This window comes from Ceratotherium simum, chromosome 23 (genome assembly GCF_057802395.1).
Source record: "Ceratotherium simum simum isolate JZ-2026a chromosome 23, ASM5780239v1, whole genome shotgun sequence".
In the NCBI taxonomy this organism is placed as follows: Eukaryota; Metazoa; Chordata; class Mammalia; order Perissodactyla; family Rhinocerotidae; genus Ceratotherium; species Ceratotherium simum.
In genome coordinates, this window is record NC_141922.1 from 30,753,475 (window position 1) to 30,766,906 (window position 13,432).

The 13,432-nt window shown below is 36.7% G+C and overlaps 1 protein-coding gene across 1 annotated transcript in view; it reads left to right on the plus strand.

Moving 5' to 3' along the window:
* NUDCD1 (NudC domain containing 1) overlaps window positions 1–13,432 on the plus strand; it is a 69,585-nt gene that overhangs the window by 2,521 nt on the left and 53,632 nt on the right. The window contains exon 2 of the mRNA XM_087447541.1: window positions 8,157–8,311. Coding sequence (XP_087303667.1) covers window positions 8,157–8,311 — 155 coding nt within the window. The remainder of the gene's footprint in view (window positions 1–8,156; window positions 8,312–13,432) is intronic.

The window sequence follows — 13,432 nt, forward strand, 5'->3', positions numbered from 1 at the left end:
CCCACGGTACCGGCACTTTGTAGATTTTATCACACTTTGTAGCATTTGGTGTCTGTTTTCTCTGCTAAGACTATTAGTTCTGTATTAATGGGTTCTGTGTCCATCTTTTTCAATGCTTTATGTGTAGGGCTGGAGCATGCCTGTGAATAATAGATGATTATATACCACATGCACACATTAAACAGCTTTACTGAGATAGAATTGACAATAAACTGCACATATTGTACAGTTTGACAAGTTTTGATGTATGTATGCACTCATGAAGTCATCACCACAGTCAAGATTTTAAACTTAGCGGTCATCGCCCAAAGTTCCCTGTGCCTTTCTGTAACCAAGCCGTCTGTTTCCTCCCAGGGGAGGAAACCCTAAGCAATTACTGATCTGCTTTTTGCCACTACAGATTAGTTTGCATTTTCTAGAGTTTTATATACATGGGTCATATAGTATCTACTCTTTGGTCTGGCTTCTTTTATTCAGCATTATTACTTTGAGTTCATCCTTGTTGTGTGAGAGAGGGATGTTGAAACCTCTGACTATAATTGTGGATTTTCTGTTTCTCCTTGCAGTTCTATCAGTTTTTGCTTCATATATTTTGAAGCTCTGATATATTGTATAATTTATTGATTATTGTGTCCTTTTGATAAATTGACCCCTTTATCATTATGGAATAACCTCCTTTATCCTTGGTGATGGTCATTGGTGTGAAAACTACTGATATTAAAATGGTCACTCCAGCTTTCTTTTGATTAGTGTTACCATAGTGTATATATATTTTTATATCCTTTTTACTTTTAACTTATTTGTGTCTTAGTATTTAACATGCATTTTTTTTAACATTTTTTTTTTTTCTGAGGAAGATTTGCCCTGAGCTAACGTCTGTTGCCAATCTTCCTCTTTTTGCTTGAGGAAGATTTGCCCTGACCTAACATCTGTGCCAGTCTTCCTCTGTTTTGTATGTGGGTTGTGGCCACAGCATGGCTTCCGATGAATGGTGTAGGTCTGTGCTCGGAACTGAACCCGGGCCACTGAAGGGGAGTGTGCTGAACTTAACCACTAGGCTATGGGGCCAGCCCCTAACATGCATTTTTTATTGGCAGAAATAATTGGGTCTTGCTTTTCTATTCAATCTGACAATCTCTGTCTTTAAATTAGACTGTTTACATTTAATGTGATTATTGATTTTGCTAGTTTGGGACTTTCTTCTTGCTGTTGGTATTCCATTTGCCCCATCTAGTCTTTGGAAAAATGGAATTTTCTCACTTTTCTGCCTTCTTTTGGATTGAGTATTATTATTATTATTTTTTTTTGTGTGTGAGGAAGATCGGCCCTGAGCTAACATCTGCCAATCCTCCTCTTTTTGCTGAGGAAGACTGGCCCTGGGCTAATATCCATGCCCATCTTCCTCCACTTTATATGGGACGCCTGCCACAGCATGGTTTGACAAGCGGTGCGTCGGTGTGCGCCTGGGATCCGAACCGGCGAATCCCGGGCCGGCCTCTTAAGTATTTTTTATGAGTCCATTTTTATCACATTTGTTGGCTTATTAGCTATAGTTCTTTGTTATTTTAGTGGTTGCTTTAGGGTTTATAGTATACATTTTTAACTTATTACATGATACAGTCAATTGATATTACACTACTTCATGTGTAGTTTAAGAACCTTACAGTAGTATACTTCCATTTCTCTCTTCCTGGCCTTTATGCTATTGTTGTCATGCATTTTACTTTTACATATTAGTATAAACTCACAATACATTGTTGTTATTTTTGTTTAAATAGTTAATTATCTCTTAAAGAGATTTAAGTAAGAGAAGTCTTATGTATTTACTTACATGTAGTTGCCATTTTTGGTGCTCTTCATTCTGTTATGCAGATTTGTATTTTTATCTGTATGATTTTCTTCCTACCTGAAGAACTTTTAATATTTTTGTAGTTTAGGTCTTCTGGTGATGAAATTTTTCACCTTTTGTATACAGTCATGTGCCACATAACGACATTTCAGTCAATGATGCACCACGTATACAATGGTGGTCCCATAACATTAGTACCATGTAAACTAGGTAGTAGGCTATACCATCTAGGTTTGTGTAAGTACACTCTGATGTTCGCGAAACAACGAAATCACCTAACAACACATTTCTCAGAACGTATCCCTGTCGTTAAGTGGCACATAACTGTATCTGAAAACATTTTTATTTTGCCTTGGTTTTCAAAAGATGTTTTTGCCATGTGTAGAATTCTACATTGACAGTTCTTTTCTTCCAGTACTTAAAGGTGTTGCCCCACTGTCTTCTTACTTGTATTGCTTCTGATGAGAAATCTGATGTTATCCTGTCTTTGTTCTTTTATATATAGCATGTCTTTTTTCTCTGGCTCCTTTTAAGATTTTTCTCTTTTACATTGGTTTTGAGCAGTTTGATTGTGTTGTAGCTTGGTGTGGTTTTCCTCATGATTCTTCTGCTTAGGGTCTTGAGCTTCCTGGATTTGTGAGTTTATAGTTGGAAAGTTTTCAGCCATCATTTCTGCCAATTATTTTTCCTCTCTCTTGTCTCCTTGGAGGACTCTAGGTACCCGTTTTTAGATTGCTAGAAGTTGACCCCAGCTCGTCAATGCTCTTTTCATATATCTTTTCATTCTTTTTTTCCCTCTGTTTTTATTTTGCATAGTTTCTATTTTCATGCCTTTAATTTCACTAGTCTTTTCTTTTGCAATGTCTGTCTGTCGTTAATCCCATCCAGTGTATTTTTCCTTTTAGATTTTGTAGTTTTCATCTCTAGAAGTTTGATTTAAATCATTTTTACATCTTTCATGTCTCTCGTTTTGAACATATGGAATGTAGTTTAATAACTGTTTTAATGTTTTCTTCTACTGATTATAACCTCTGTGTCAGTTATGTATTGATTGGTTATTCTCCTCATTATGGGTTTTGTTTTCTTTTTGCATGCCTGATAATCTCTGATTGGATGCCAGAAATTGTGAATTTTACCTTGTTGGGTGCAGGATACTTTTGTATTCATATGAATCTTCTTGAACTTTGTTCTGGCATGCAGTTCAGTTACTTGGAAACAGGTTAATTCCATTGAGTCTTGCTTTTATGATTTGTTAGGCTGGTCTGGAGCAGTGCTCAGTCAAGGGCTAATTATTCCCCACTATTGAGATGAGACTTTTCTGTATACTCTACCTATTATCCCATGAGTTAGGAGTTTTCTCCATGCTGCCTGGTAGGAACAGTCACAGCTCCCAGCCTTGTGTGAGCACCCAGCACTGCTGCCTCTATTCCTTTCAGATGGTTTTTTCCCTGGCCTGGGGTAGTTTTCTTAAACATATGCCGTAAGCACCTGGCTGAGTATGTGAGAGAGACCCTCTGCAGATCTCTGAGTTCTCTCTCTGTTTGGCGCTTCTTCCCTCGTAGTCTGGCCAATGAGCTATAGCTGCCTTGATCTGCCAAGACTTTCAGCTCAGTTTCCTCAACTCATGGAGCCTGCCAGGTTCTCCCTCACTTTCCCCTCTTTGTGCCGTGGTCTGGAAACTCACTCAAGGTGGTAAGCTGGGCAGTGGTAGGGCTCACCTCACTTATTTCTCATTACTTAAGGGTCACTGTTCTTTGTTGTCTGATGTGTAGTGTCTTGAGAACTACTGTTTCATGTAATTTTGTCTGGTTTATTTTATTTTATCATATTGGTTGTTTCTGATGGGAAGATAAATCTGGTCACTATTCCACCTTGGCTGTAAGCAAAAGTTCAATACATATTTTTTAAATGAAAAAATAATTTCTATAGACTAGTAGAGCTCGAAACAAAATTGAAATGGGTTAATGAGGATAATGAGAAAATGGAAGTGTAGACTGCTTTTGAAAGAAGTTTGAGAAGTGCAGGGTAGGAGAGAGCTCTACTTTGAGTGCAGGGCAGAGAGGAGGAAACCTTTTTCATTGTTTGTTTTATGAATTGGGAAGTTTTCAACGTATTTAAGTGGAGGAGAAGGGGCCAGTAGAGAGGAGATAACTGTGGAGGAAGGGCCTAGAAGAGGCAGGAGCGAATGGAATCAAACACCTGTGTGAGAATTAGACTTGGAAGGGAGAAGAGGAACGGGGAAATCAACACTTAAAATTCTTCTTATGTGCCATATGGCAAATACTTTACATGTTTTTAATTTAAGTTTGTTAATACTTTTATAGGATAAGTATTGTTAACCTTGATGAGGAGGTGCGGTAGAAAGGGTAGGGAACTTAACCAAAGTACTCATCAGTGGCAAAGCTGATCCGGAAGCTCCTGCTTTTCCTAATGCTCTATAGAGTCTCTCTCGGCTCTTTCTTCAGGGCAGGGAGAACAAAAGCTCACGAAGATTTAGTCTATAATTGGAGTAAAGGAAGAGAAGAGCTGTGTAACCATTGTGTTTATGTAGAGTTTACTATAAAAATTCACATCTCCTCCTACAGAGGAAAATATGGGGAAGAGATGAGATGAATGTGTTAATGTGTGCAGAAGCGTTGAAAATAGTTCAGTGGGAGCAATGCACCTAATTCTAGCCCTGCCCTGTTCTGTAAATCTTGCTTCAGAACTTGTTATACAAAATGTACTCTTACTTTTTTACACCTTTATACACAGACAGCAAACTCAGTAACTAGGGGAAAAGAAGACAACTCATAGGTATGATTAGAAGATAAATAGTCTAAGAAGTGACCTTTGTAAGTTAATGTTCTTTGCCTCTACTCCCCTCTCCTTTTTTTAAACTATTGTACTTTGCTTATATAAGTATTAAATTGAATCGTATTTAATTGGTGTCAAAAGAGTTGAATATTGGCACTTTCACGTGGTTCAACATAATAGTCTGTTTTGAAAGGACAAGACACAGTCATTGTAACCATTGTTAGCACCGTTAGTGCGGGGATGATGTCTGTTTTATTTACCGGTGTGCGCTCAAATGCTGGGCACAGTTTCTGGCATATAGTAGACATTCAGTAAACAATTTGTGAATGAAAACCTATAGGTTTTTGAGGTCCCACGTGTATTTTGTAAGGAATGTAGGTAAAGATTAGGGGAGATCCCCTTCTTGTCAGGCCCTAAGTTTTTTTTAAAAGACTAAGAAGAATTTTTTAGCAAAGCTCTTATTTCCAATGCAAGATAATATTAAATAATAAAATATTTACTACGTTGGCTTCTTAGCCCTCTGTTAAAGAGATTCTTCTTCTTCAACCATTTTAAAGATCTAAGTAGAGATGGGAGACTCCCTGCTCTCCTCCCTCTTAGGAGACTCTGCAAAAGAGCTTTGTCAGTGGTTAAGCTCTGTCACATTTTTTTTTTTTTTAATTTTATTTATTTATTTTTCCCCCAAAGCCCCAGTAGATAGTTGTATGTCACAGCTGCACATCCTTCTAGTTGCTGTATGTGGGACGCGGCCTCAGCATGGCCGGAGAAGCGGTGCGTTGGTGCGCGCCCGGGATCCGAACCCGGGCCGCCAGCAGCGGAGCGCGCGCACTTAACCGCTAAGCCACGGGGCCAGCCTCTGTCACATTCTTGATGCTGCTTTTCTCCTTTCAGTTGCTCTGCCTGCCCTTTTATACTGAAGATGATTGACATGATAAATGCAATGATAACTTTTCCTTTCTCATTTGGGGCCAGATCGGTGTCCTTTCTCATTTGGGGCCAGATCGGTGGCCTTTTTCCATGCACTAACAGCTTTTACAAAATACTAAGTATGTAATATACCCTCTGCTCATTTCTGTATTCTAATAATTTACATAAATTATCTCACTGGAGTACAACACTTAGACTATATTATGGTCTCCTAATAATGGTTTTCCAGATCCATATGTTCACAGATAAGGTGTAAAGACAAAGGACTAAGAAGCCTCTGGCTTGCTCAGAATTGCCCCAGGATCTTTGGAACAAATATGAAGAAAGTGTGTTGTATCATTGCCTAGTATTACTGCTCTGGGCCATTATGTTCCATGCACATTTCCTGCAGTGTCAAGTTTCGTCCACACAGTGGTGCTACAAAACCAAGAATTGATGATTGTTTCCCTCCTAATCAGTGGAATATTTATTTCTAACTGTTCCTGATAAAATAAACACTTCTTCAAGTTATATAATAACAGTTTCCTCAGTCTCTATCAAATCCCTCATAAAGTTGTAATGATTTTACATCTGAAAAGCCTCCAGACTTAACCATTCTTTCCCCGGATGACTGCAGTAACTTCCTACAGATCCTCCTGGATTTACCCCTGCTTTGCTATGGTCTGTTTTGCATGTTGTAGTTATAAGTAATCTTTTATAAATTCAAATCTGGACTTTACTCTGCTGCTTAAAAACTTAAATGAATTCTTATTACATTGACTTTATCAACAAAGATAAAGACAAGGGCTCCCTTGTATCAACTCTTGCCCGGTTTTCTAGCTTTATTCATCTGTAGCCTTTTCTTCAACAGTTCTCCTTAATGCTCTGTATTTCAGCCAGTCTGACCTTCTTTTTGTTCTTCGAACACCAGCTTTTCCTCCTACTTTTGTCTGCTTTTCCTTCTGCCTGTGATGAATAGGGGTGCGTGTGGGTGTGGGTGTGGGTGTGGGTATATTTCTTCTGAAGTTAAATCTACCTTATCCTTTGTAGTTTGGCTCAAATTTTTGAAAACTTTCATTAATCTTCCCAGGTAGATTGGCTCTCAGTGTTATTTGTTCTCATGGTACCAGTAATTTTTCTTTATAACATTTATTACATTTTAATTGTGTATTTATTTATGTGATTATTTGACTAATATTTGTTTCTCTGCTGGATCGTAAGTGCTAAGAAGGTAGATTTTGTGCTCTTTGCTCATCATTCGTGCCTATTAAAATATTTTCTGAATAAATGAATGAATGAATATAAGTCAGCCAGGACTCAAGGCAGGTAATAGAAGTAGGAACAGGTGAGCACTCTGGAAAAAGAAGAAATTACTTGCAGTCAGAATACAGTAAGGTGAGTTTTATGTTAAGGTAAAGTATTGGCTGAGCGTAGTCCACTTATGTATTTCCTGTTGGAGCAGAAATTAATTCTAGGTCACAGGCAGCCCTGAGCTGTAAGGGTTCCTGTCTGCATGAAAGGAAAGGAGGAATGGAAGGCAGAGATCACATTTTGCAGATTTAAAATTATGGAAGCAGCTAAGAGAGTAGATCTTAAAAGTTCTCATCACAAGAAAAAAAACTATGTGAGGTGATGGATGTGTCAAGTAAACTTATTGTGGTAGTCATTTCACAATATATCAAATCGTTATGTTGTACATCTTAAACTTATACAGTGTTATATGCTGATATATCTTAATAAAGTTGGAAAAAAGTAAAATAAAATTATGGAAGCGGCTAATGCCCTGGTAGAAAAAACACTGTTCCTTAGGTAGAAAACCTTGTTTCTATTCTAGGTATAATATTGCTGTGTTCTGTTCCCTTGGAAAAGATGTGGTATAACATTGGAGAAGTCACCGTTTGTGCTTACATTTATAATAAAAACATTCTCTTTATTTCTTAATATGTGAGAAATGAATGAGATGAGATAAAATGAATGAGATAATAGAAATAAAGCATTTTACGAGTATAAAAACAGTTTATAAAGTGGACTTAATATTTGCCCAGAAGACAGGAAATCCTTCTATTTTGGAATTTCTCTGTCTTAAGAGGTGCCTGAGAGAAAAGAGGGTTATGGCATGAAAAGCCCTGTCTCCCATAGCCGCTATTCTAAGTTCTGCCAGGGCAGGGACCATGTTAGTTTTACTCACTGTTTATCCTCTGCACACAGTTCCTGGTAGGTATCCAGAAATAATTATTATTATTATTATTTTTAATTTTATTTATTTATTTCTTTTCCCCAAAGCCCCAGTAGATAGTTGTATGTCGTAGTTGCACATCCTTCCAGTTGCTGCATGCGGGACGCGGCCCCAGCATGGCCGGAGAAGCGGTGCGTCGGTGCACGCCCGGGATCTGAACCCGGGCTACCAGCAGTGGAGCGCGCGCACCCAACCGCCAAGCCACGGGGCCGGCCCCAGAAATTATTTTTGAATGAATAATGTAGTGAATTGTCCTGAAGGCCTTTGTGAATAGCATTCTGTGATTTCTATGCCTTATAGGCATTCTGCAGAAAGGAACAATCTGAGGCAGAATTCTTGATGTTTATGTTTATTTTTCTTGTATTTCAGCTGTGGCAGAAGTAAAACTTCGAGATGATCAATATACACTGGAACACATGCATGCCTTTGGAATGTATAATTACCTACACTGTGATTCATGGTATCAAGACAGTGTCTACTACATTGATAACCTTGGAAGAATTATGAATTTATCAGTGATGCTGGTAAGGCATAAATCTATAATACTAGGATTTTCCAATAAATTTGATCCTTAATTTTCACTACTAATCTGATGTCCAGAGAATTGAGGTACACATACCTTTAGTATATGGAATTCTATCATCCAGTCTACATAAGGCTCCCTTCTGTTTAATTCAGTTTTAATTTTTCGCTTTATTCCTGTTCCTTCTTTATTCCTCTCTGTTCCCACCAATGGGCAGCTACTCTAATGGGTTTTATATATCAATGTCAGTGTAACTGTTCATGTCTGCTTTGTGTTAACCCTGACTATGAAAGTGGATTTGTCTGTTTTTCCTTTTAGTTAATTTTTGCTTTATGTATTTTTAACTATGTTAATTGGGTGTGAACGTTTAGGATTGTTTTGTCTGCTATGGATTGGTCCTTTAGCATTATGTAATGTCCCTCTTTGTCTCTAGGCTCTGGGAATAATTTTTATCTTGAAATCTTCTGATATTAATATAGTTGTCCTGGCTTTGTTAAAATTAGTATGTATCTTTTTTGATCCTTTTTCTTTCACTTTATCAGTTATTATTTTTAAAGTGTATCTCTTGTAAAAAGCATATAGTCGAGTCTTGATTTTTATCCAGTATGACAATCTTTGTCCGTTAATTGGAAGGCTGTGTACATTGAAATTTATTATAATTACTGATATGGTTGGGTTTTTGTTACCATTTTGCAAATTCTTTTCAGTTTGTCCCATCTGTTCTTTGTTCCTTTTTGTCTCTATTCCTACCTGTTTTGGGATTAATCAAGGTTTTTTCTTTTTTTAAAAAATTTTCTTAAAATTCCATTTAATTTACTCTTTTTATCCAAACTTTGTATTTTTAATGGTTAATGTAGAGATTATAGTATTCATCCTTAACTTACCCTAATCTGCCTCTAATTGTTATTCCACTTAAAAAACAATATAAAAACCTTACAGTAATATGATTCCTTTTACTTCCCTTCCCACCGTTTGAGCTATTTTTGCCAGGTTTTTTACTTCTTTAGATGTTGTAAGCTCCACAATACATTGTTGATGTATTTGCTTCAAACGGTCAGTAGTCTGTTAATAGCTTCCTAACTACTCTCAATCTTTCTAGCCCTCCTCTACATTGTATCTACAGAATAATCTCTCTAATTTGTTTGTCAAATCTTTTCACTTGTCATTTAAATTCCTTAACTATTTCCTTTATGACAAAATCCACACTTTTTAATGTGTAATTTTAGAATAGGTAATGCTTTCCTGTGATTTTAAAAACAAGAAATTTAAAAAAGTATTGAGTGAAGTCTCTCAGACCCCATCTTTTATCTACTTGTCCTGTGTTCGATACCATATTCCCTCTATTAGTTTCTTGTGTTTTCTTCCAGAAGTGGTTTTTTTGTGTGTTTGTTTTTGAATTTTTTGGCAAGTGTAAGTACAGAGTGATATATGTTCTTAAAATACAAACTCATCTTGGCACTTGCAGTTTATAATGCCCTTCCCTCCAACCTTGTCTTTCAGCACTTTGGATACTACGCCCTAGCAATACCAAACTCTTGCACTTCCTGAGACGTGCCCTGTATCCTGTTGTCTCCAGCCCTTTTCCCATTTGATTAACTCTACCTGGAATATTCTCTTACTTCTGTGTCAAGCTGCTTCCCAATCTTCACTGAAGTCCCAGCTAACTGTTTCATCTAGGAAGCTTGCTCTCACATCCTCCCTTTGCTCCCCCAGTAATATTCAAACCGTTGGCTCTCAGATCTGCATGGACTATGAATTCCTTCTAGGCCAGGAGTTGGCAAACTTTTTCTACACAGGGCCAGATAATAAATATTTTAGGGTTTGAGGGCCAGATAGTCTTATGTCAAAACTGCTCAATTTTGCTATAGTAGTGTGAAAACATTCTCATATTTCTATAATCCTAGCACCTAGCAGAAAGCTTGGTCAATATGTTTGTTGAATGGATAACAGCTGTTTAAAGCTTGTTCTTACTCTTTAGAGTTGGCTTTGCATTCTTGATGGGATCTTCGTCTTATTATTTCTCCTTCAGTTACAGATATGAGTCTTTGGTTTGTTGAGATAAATAATTTTACTGAATAAGAAATATTTATTTTTCTTCAAAGAACATTAATTGAATGCTGCTGCATGCTTAGTAGCCACATACACAAATAAATTGGTAACGTGTAACAGTGGTAGCAGGGATAAGATGCACAAATAATATGGAGGAGGATACAGTTTAGTACTATACAGATAGGGTCACAGTTTAGGGCCAAAAGCTTTGTTTTATCAGTTCACTCACTGATAATCACAATTTTGGATGCTAATTCCAACTTAAGTCACAAGCATGATTTGAAATCTGGAATGAAAGCTTAATGATTAAATTTGAAATACTATAGATAAGCAGTGTGGACTGGGTCAGTATATTTTTCTTCTATTGGAAAGTTTCCATAGGAAATCAAATACTGTAATTTTATGAAGATAGGTTATTTGACATGGAATCAGAGCAAAGACTAGTATGTCTTTGATTTCTTTTCCTGGCCTACTCTCTAGCTTCTGTGGATACCTTAGAATAACTTGTTACAGTTCCTTATTTAGTCTCTCTTTGCTTGTCTATGGACTCATTAAAGACATATATACACATATACTCTATATATGTTACCACCCGAAGTTGGGGGTCGTCTGCCCACCGCAAGACGTGCCTATAGCCAAGAGGCGAGGAGGTAGGAGAGAAAGGACAGCTTGCTAGGAGGAGGGAAGATGGGCGACTAATGTCTGAAAGAACCATCTTGAGGGGGCACAAAATCTTACAGCAGTTATATAGGCCAGTGGGTTATAGGGGCCAGGGTTAGGAATGTTGACCCTGTGGTGTTACAGACTGGGAGTGCCACACCAGATCTTTCACTTGTCCTTGATGACGCCTATCAGCATAGACTCTCTGCCCGGGGCTCATCACATTCCTAAGGAACTCAAGAGAACAAAGTTATCAACTTAGAGGAGCTGTGAGGGGCCATAAAATCTACAGAGCATGTCTGGGTTAGTTAATCAGAGGTCATTCAAAGTTACAGTAGGGTTTCTTTTCTACAATATGGCTTCCCTCATGTCAGCCTTGTGTTGAGCTGGTGTCACGTGCACTATAGACTTGGATAGTGTGTACACACAAGCCAAATGCCCTAAATCATACACGTGCACTGTATTGCCCATACATGATCATACATGTCTATGCTCTGCATATACGTAGTTTGCATTTTATTGTGTCTTTTAAATGTAAGGACTTTTATGTTTTTTAGATTCTGTTTTGTTTTTTTTAGAGACAAAACCAAAATCTGGAAGTTCACTAAGATTATTGACTTACAGAGCCTAACTTGGTCACATAGTCTAAGTTATACTATTCACCCAATATTCAAAACATTTTTTGAATACCTACTATATGTTACATATTATTGTATGCACTAGTAATGCAGCAGTGTACAAAATAATCTCTTCCAGTTTATTAACTTACAGTAGAATATGAACTGCTTCCTTCCCTCTCTTCCCCAATTTGAACTTGACATTGAAATAACAACCTCTTTTGGTACACGTTTGTATATGTTCACAACAATGTACGCCTTTCCACATATATATATATAATAATTTGTATTTTGAATTTGAATTTGAATTATTTGAAATTTGAATTTAAATTTGTTTAGCTTCCTGATAAAATCAGAAAGGTTTTTTAAAGAAATAATTCATTGGTAAGCAATATGGAAACCATAATTTAGAATGCATGACTTCTGGGGAAGTTTCTACAAGTTGCCTTCTTTCCTAGTTCTTAGTTATCATTCTCATCTCTAAACTCTTAGCACTTCATATGTATTCTCTATTTAGCAATTAGGTTATAAAGTCCATGAATTACTTAGTTGAAAAGACATAATATACACTGTAAAAGTAGTGTGTTAGATCCTCTATATAAAAGACCTGCCATGTACCTTTTTTTTCCAACTGGTAAGTGACACTATGTTTGAGTGAGGATCCCTTGCCCCAAATGTTAGTTTTTGTAGGTCGTATCTTCTGGACTGGCAGATATCCCCAGAAAGGAGTCCTCTTGTTTGTTTTCTGAGCGGTATAAGGCCTGATCCTGGCTTTCTGAGATCCAAGCAAAAGAAAAGAGTTTGTGGTCTCATCTTTCAACAGGTGGACATTCACTGATTCTCCTGTTTTTCTTGCAGTAGTGTCTTTTACCCCTGTGCTTATTAGCTGGGCCTGATGGCCTGAGTCAGTCTAGTTTAAACTTGCAATAGAGAAATCTCCAGTTTTTTGCTAGGGTGGGAGAATTTATATTGATTTTGGGAGAATTGGCATTTTTATGATCTTTTTTTCACCTCAGAACATGGTATGTCCTTCTGTTTGTTTAGATCTTTTATGTTCTTAAGTAAGATTTTTATAGTTTTCCCTTTATTTTATGCTAATTTTATTAAATTTATTCTTAAGTATTTTATAATTTGTGCCTGTGTTGTTAACAGAATATAGTTTTTTCTATTTTCTTTTCTGGGTGCTTATTGATAAAGATTATTTGTTATGTAAACAGCCACCTTATTTGATAATTCAGTGATTTGTACCTACTCCCACTTAGGTTTTCAAAGTATACAGTTATATCATCAGCAGAAGGAAATGGTTTTATCTCTCCTTTTCCAATGTTGATGAAAATGGAAATAAGATTGCCATGTCATTTCGTTTTTGTCTTATTGCTGTTACTAGATAGAACCTCTGAGACAATGTTGAATAATGATGGGGATTACAGGTATCCCAGTTTAGCTCTTGATTTTAATTGTAATGGCTTTTAAATTAAGAAAAGACTTACTCTTGGTTTTTGATGAATAGCTTTTATTGTTTTAAAGTTGCTTCCTTCAGTTTCTGTTTCTATTTAATGTTTTTTGTTATACCTGCTGAATTTTATCACATGCCTTTTCAACATCCACCTATTGTTAATGATTGTCTGCTTTTAATTAATTTATCAGTGTAGTAAGTTAAATTGATATAGTTTTAAATTCTTAGTTTCCTAATTCTCTAAGTTCCTAGAATAAACCCTTTTTGGTAAGAGTATATTATTCTTTTGCTACGTTGTTGGATTCTTTTGCCGATATTTTATTTAGAATATTTGTAGTTT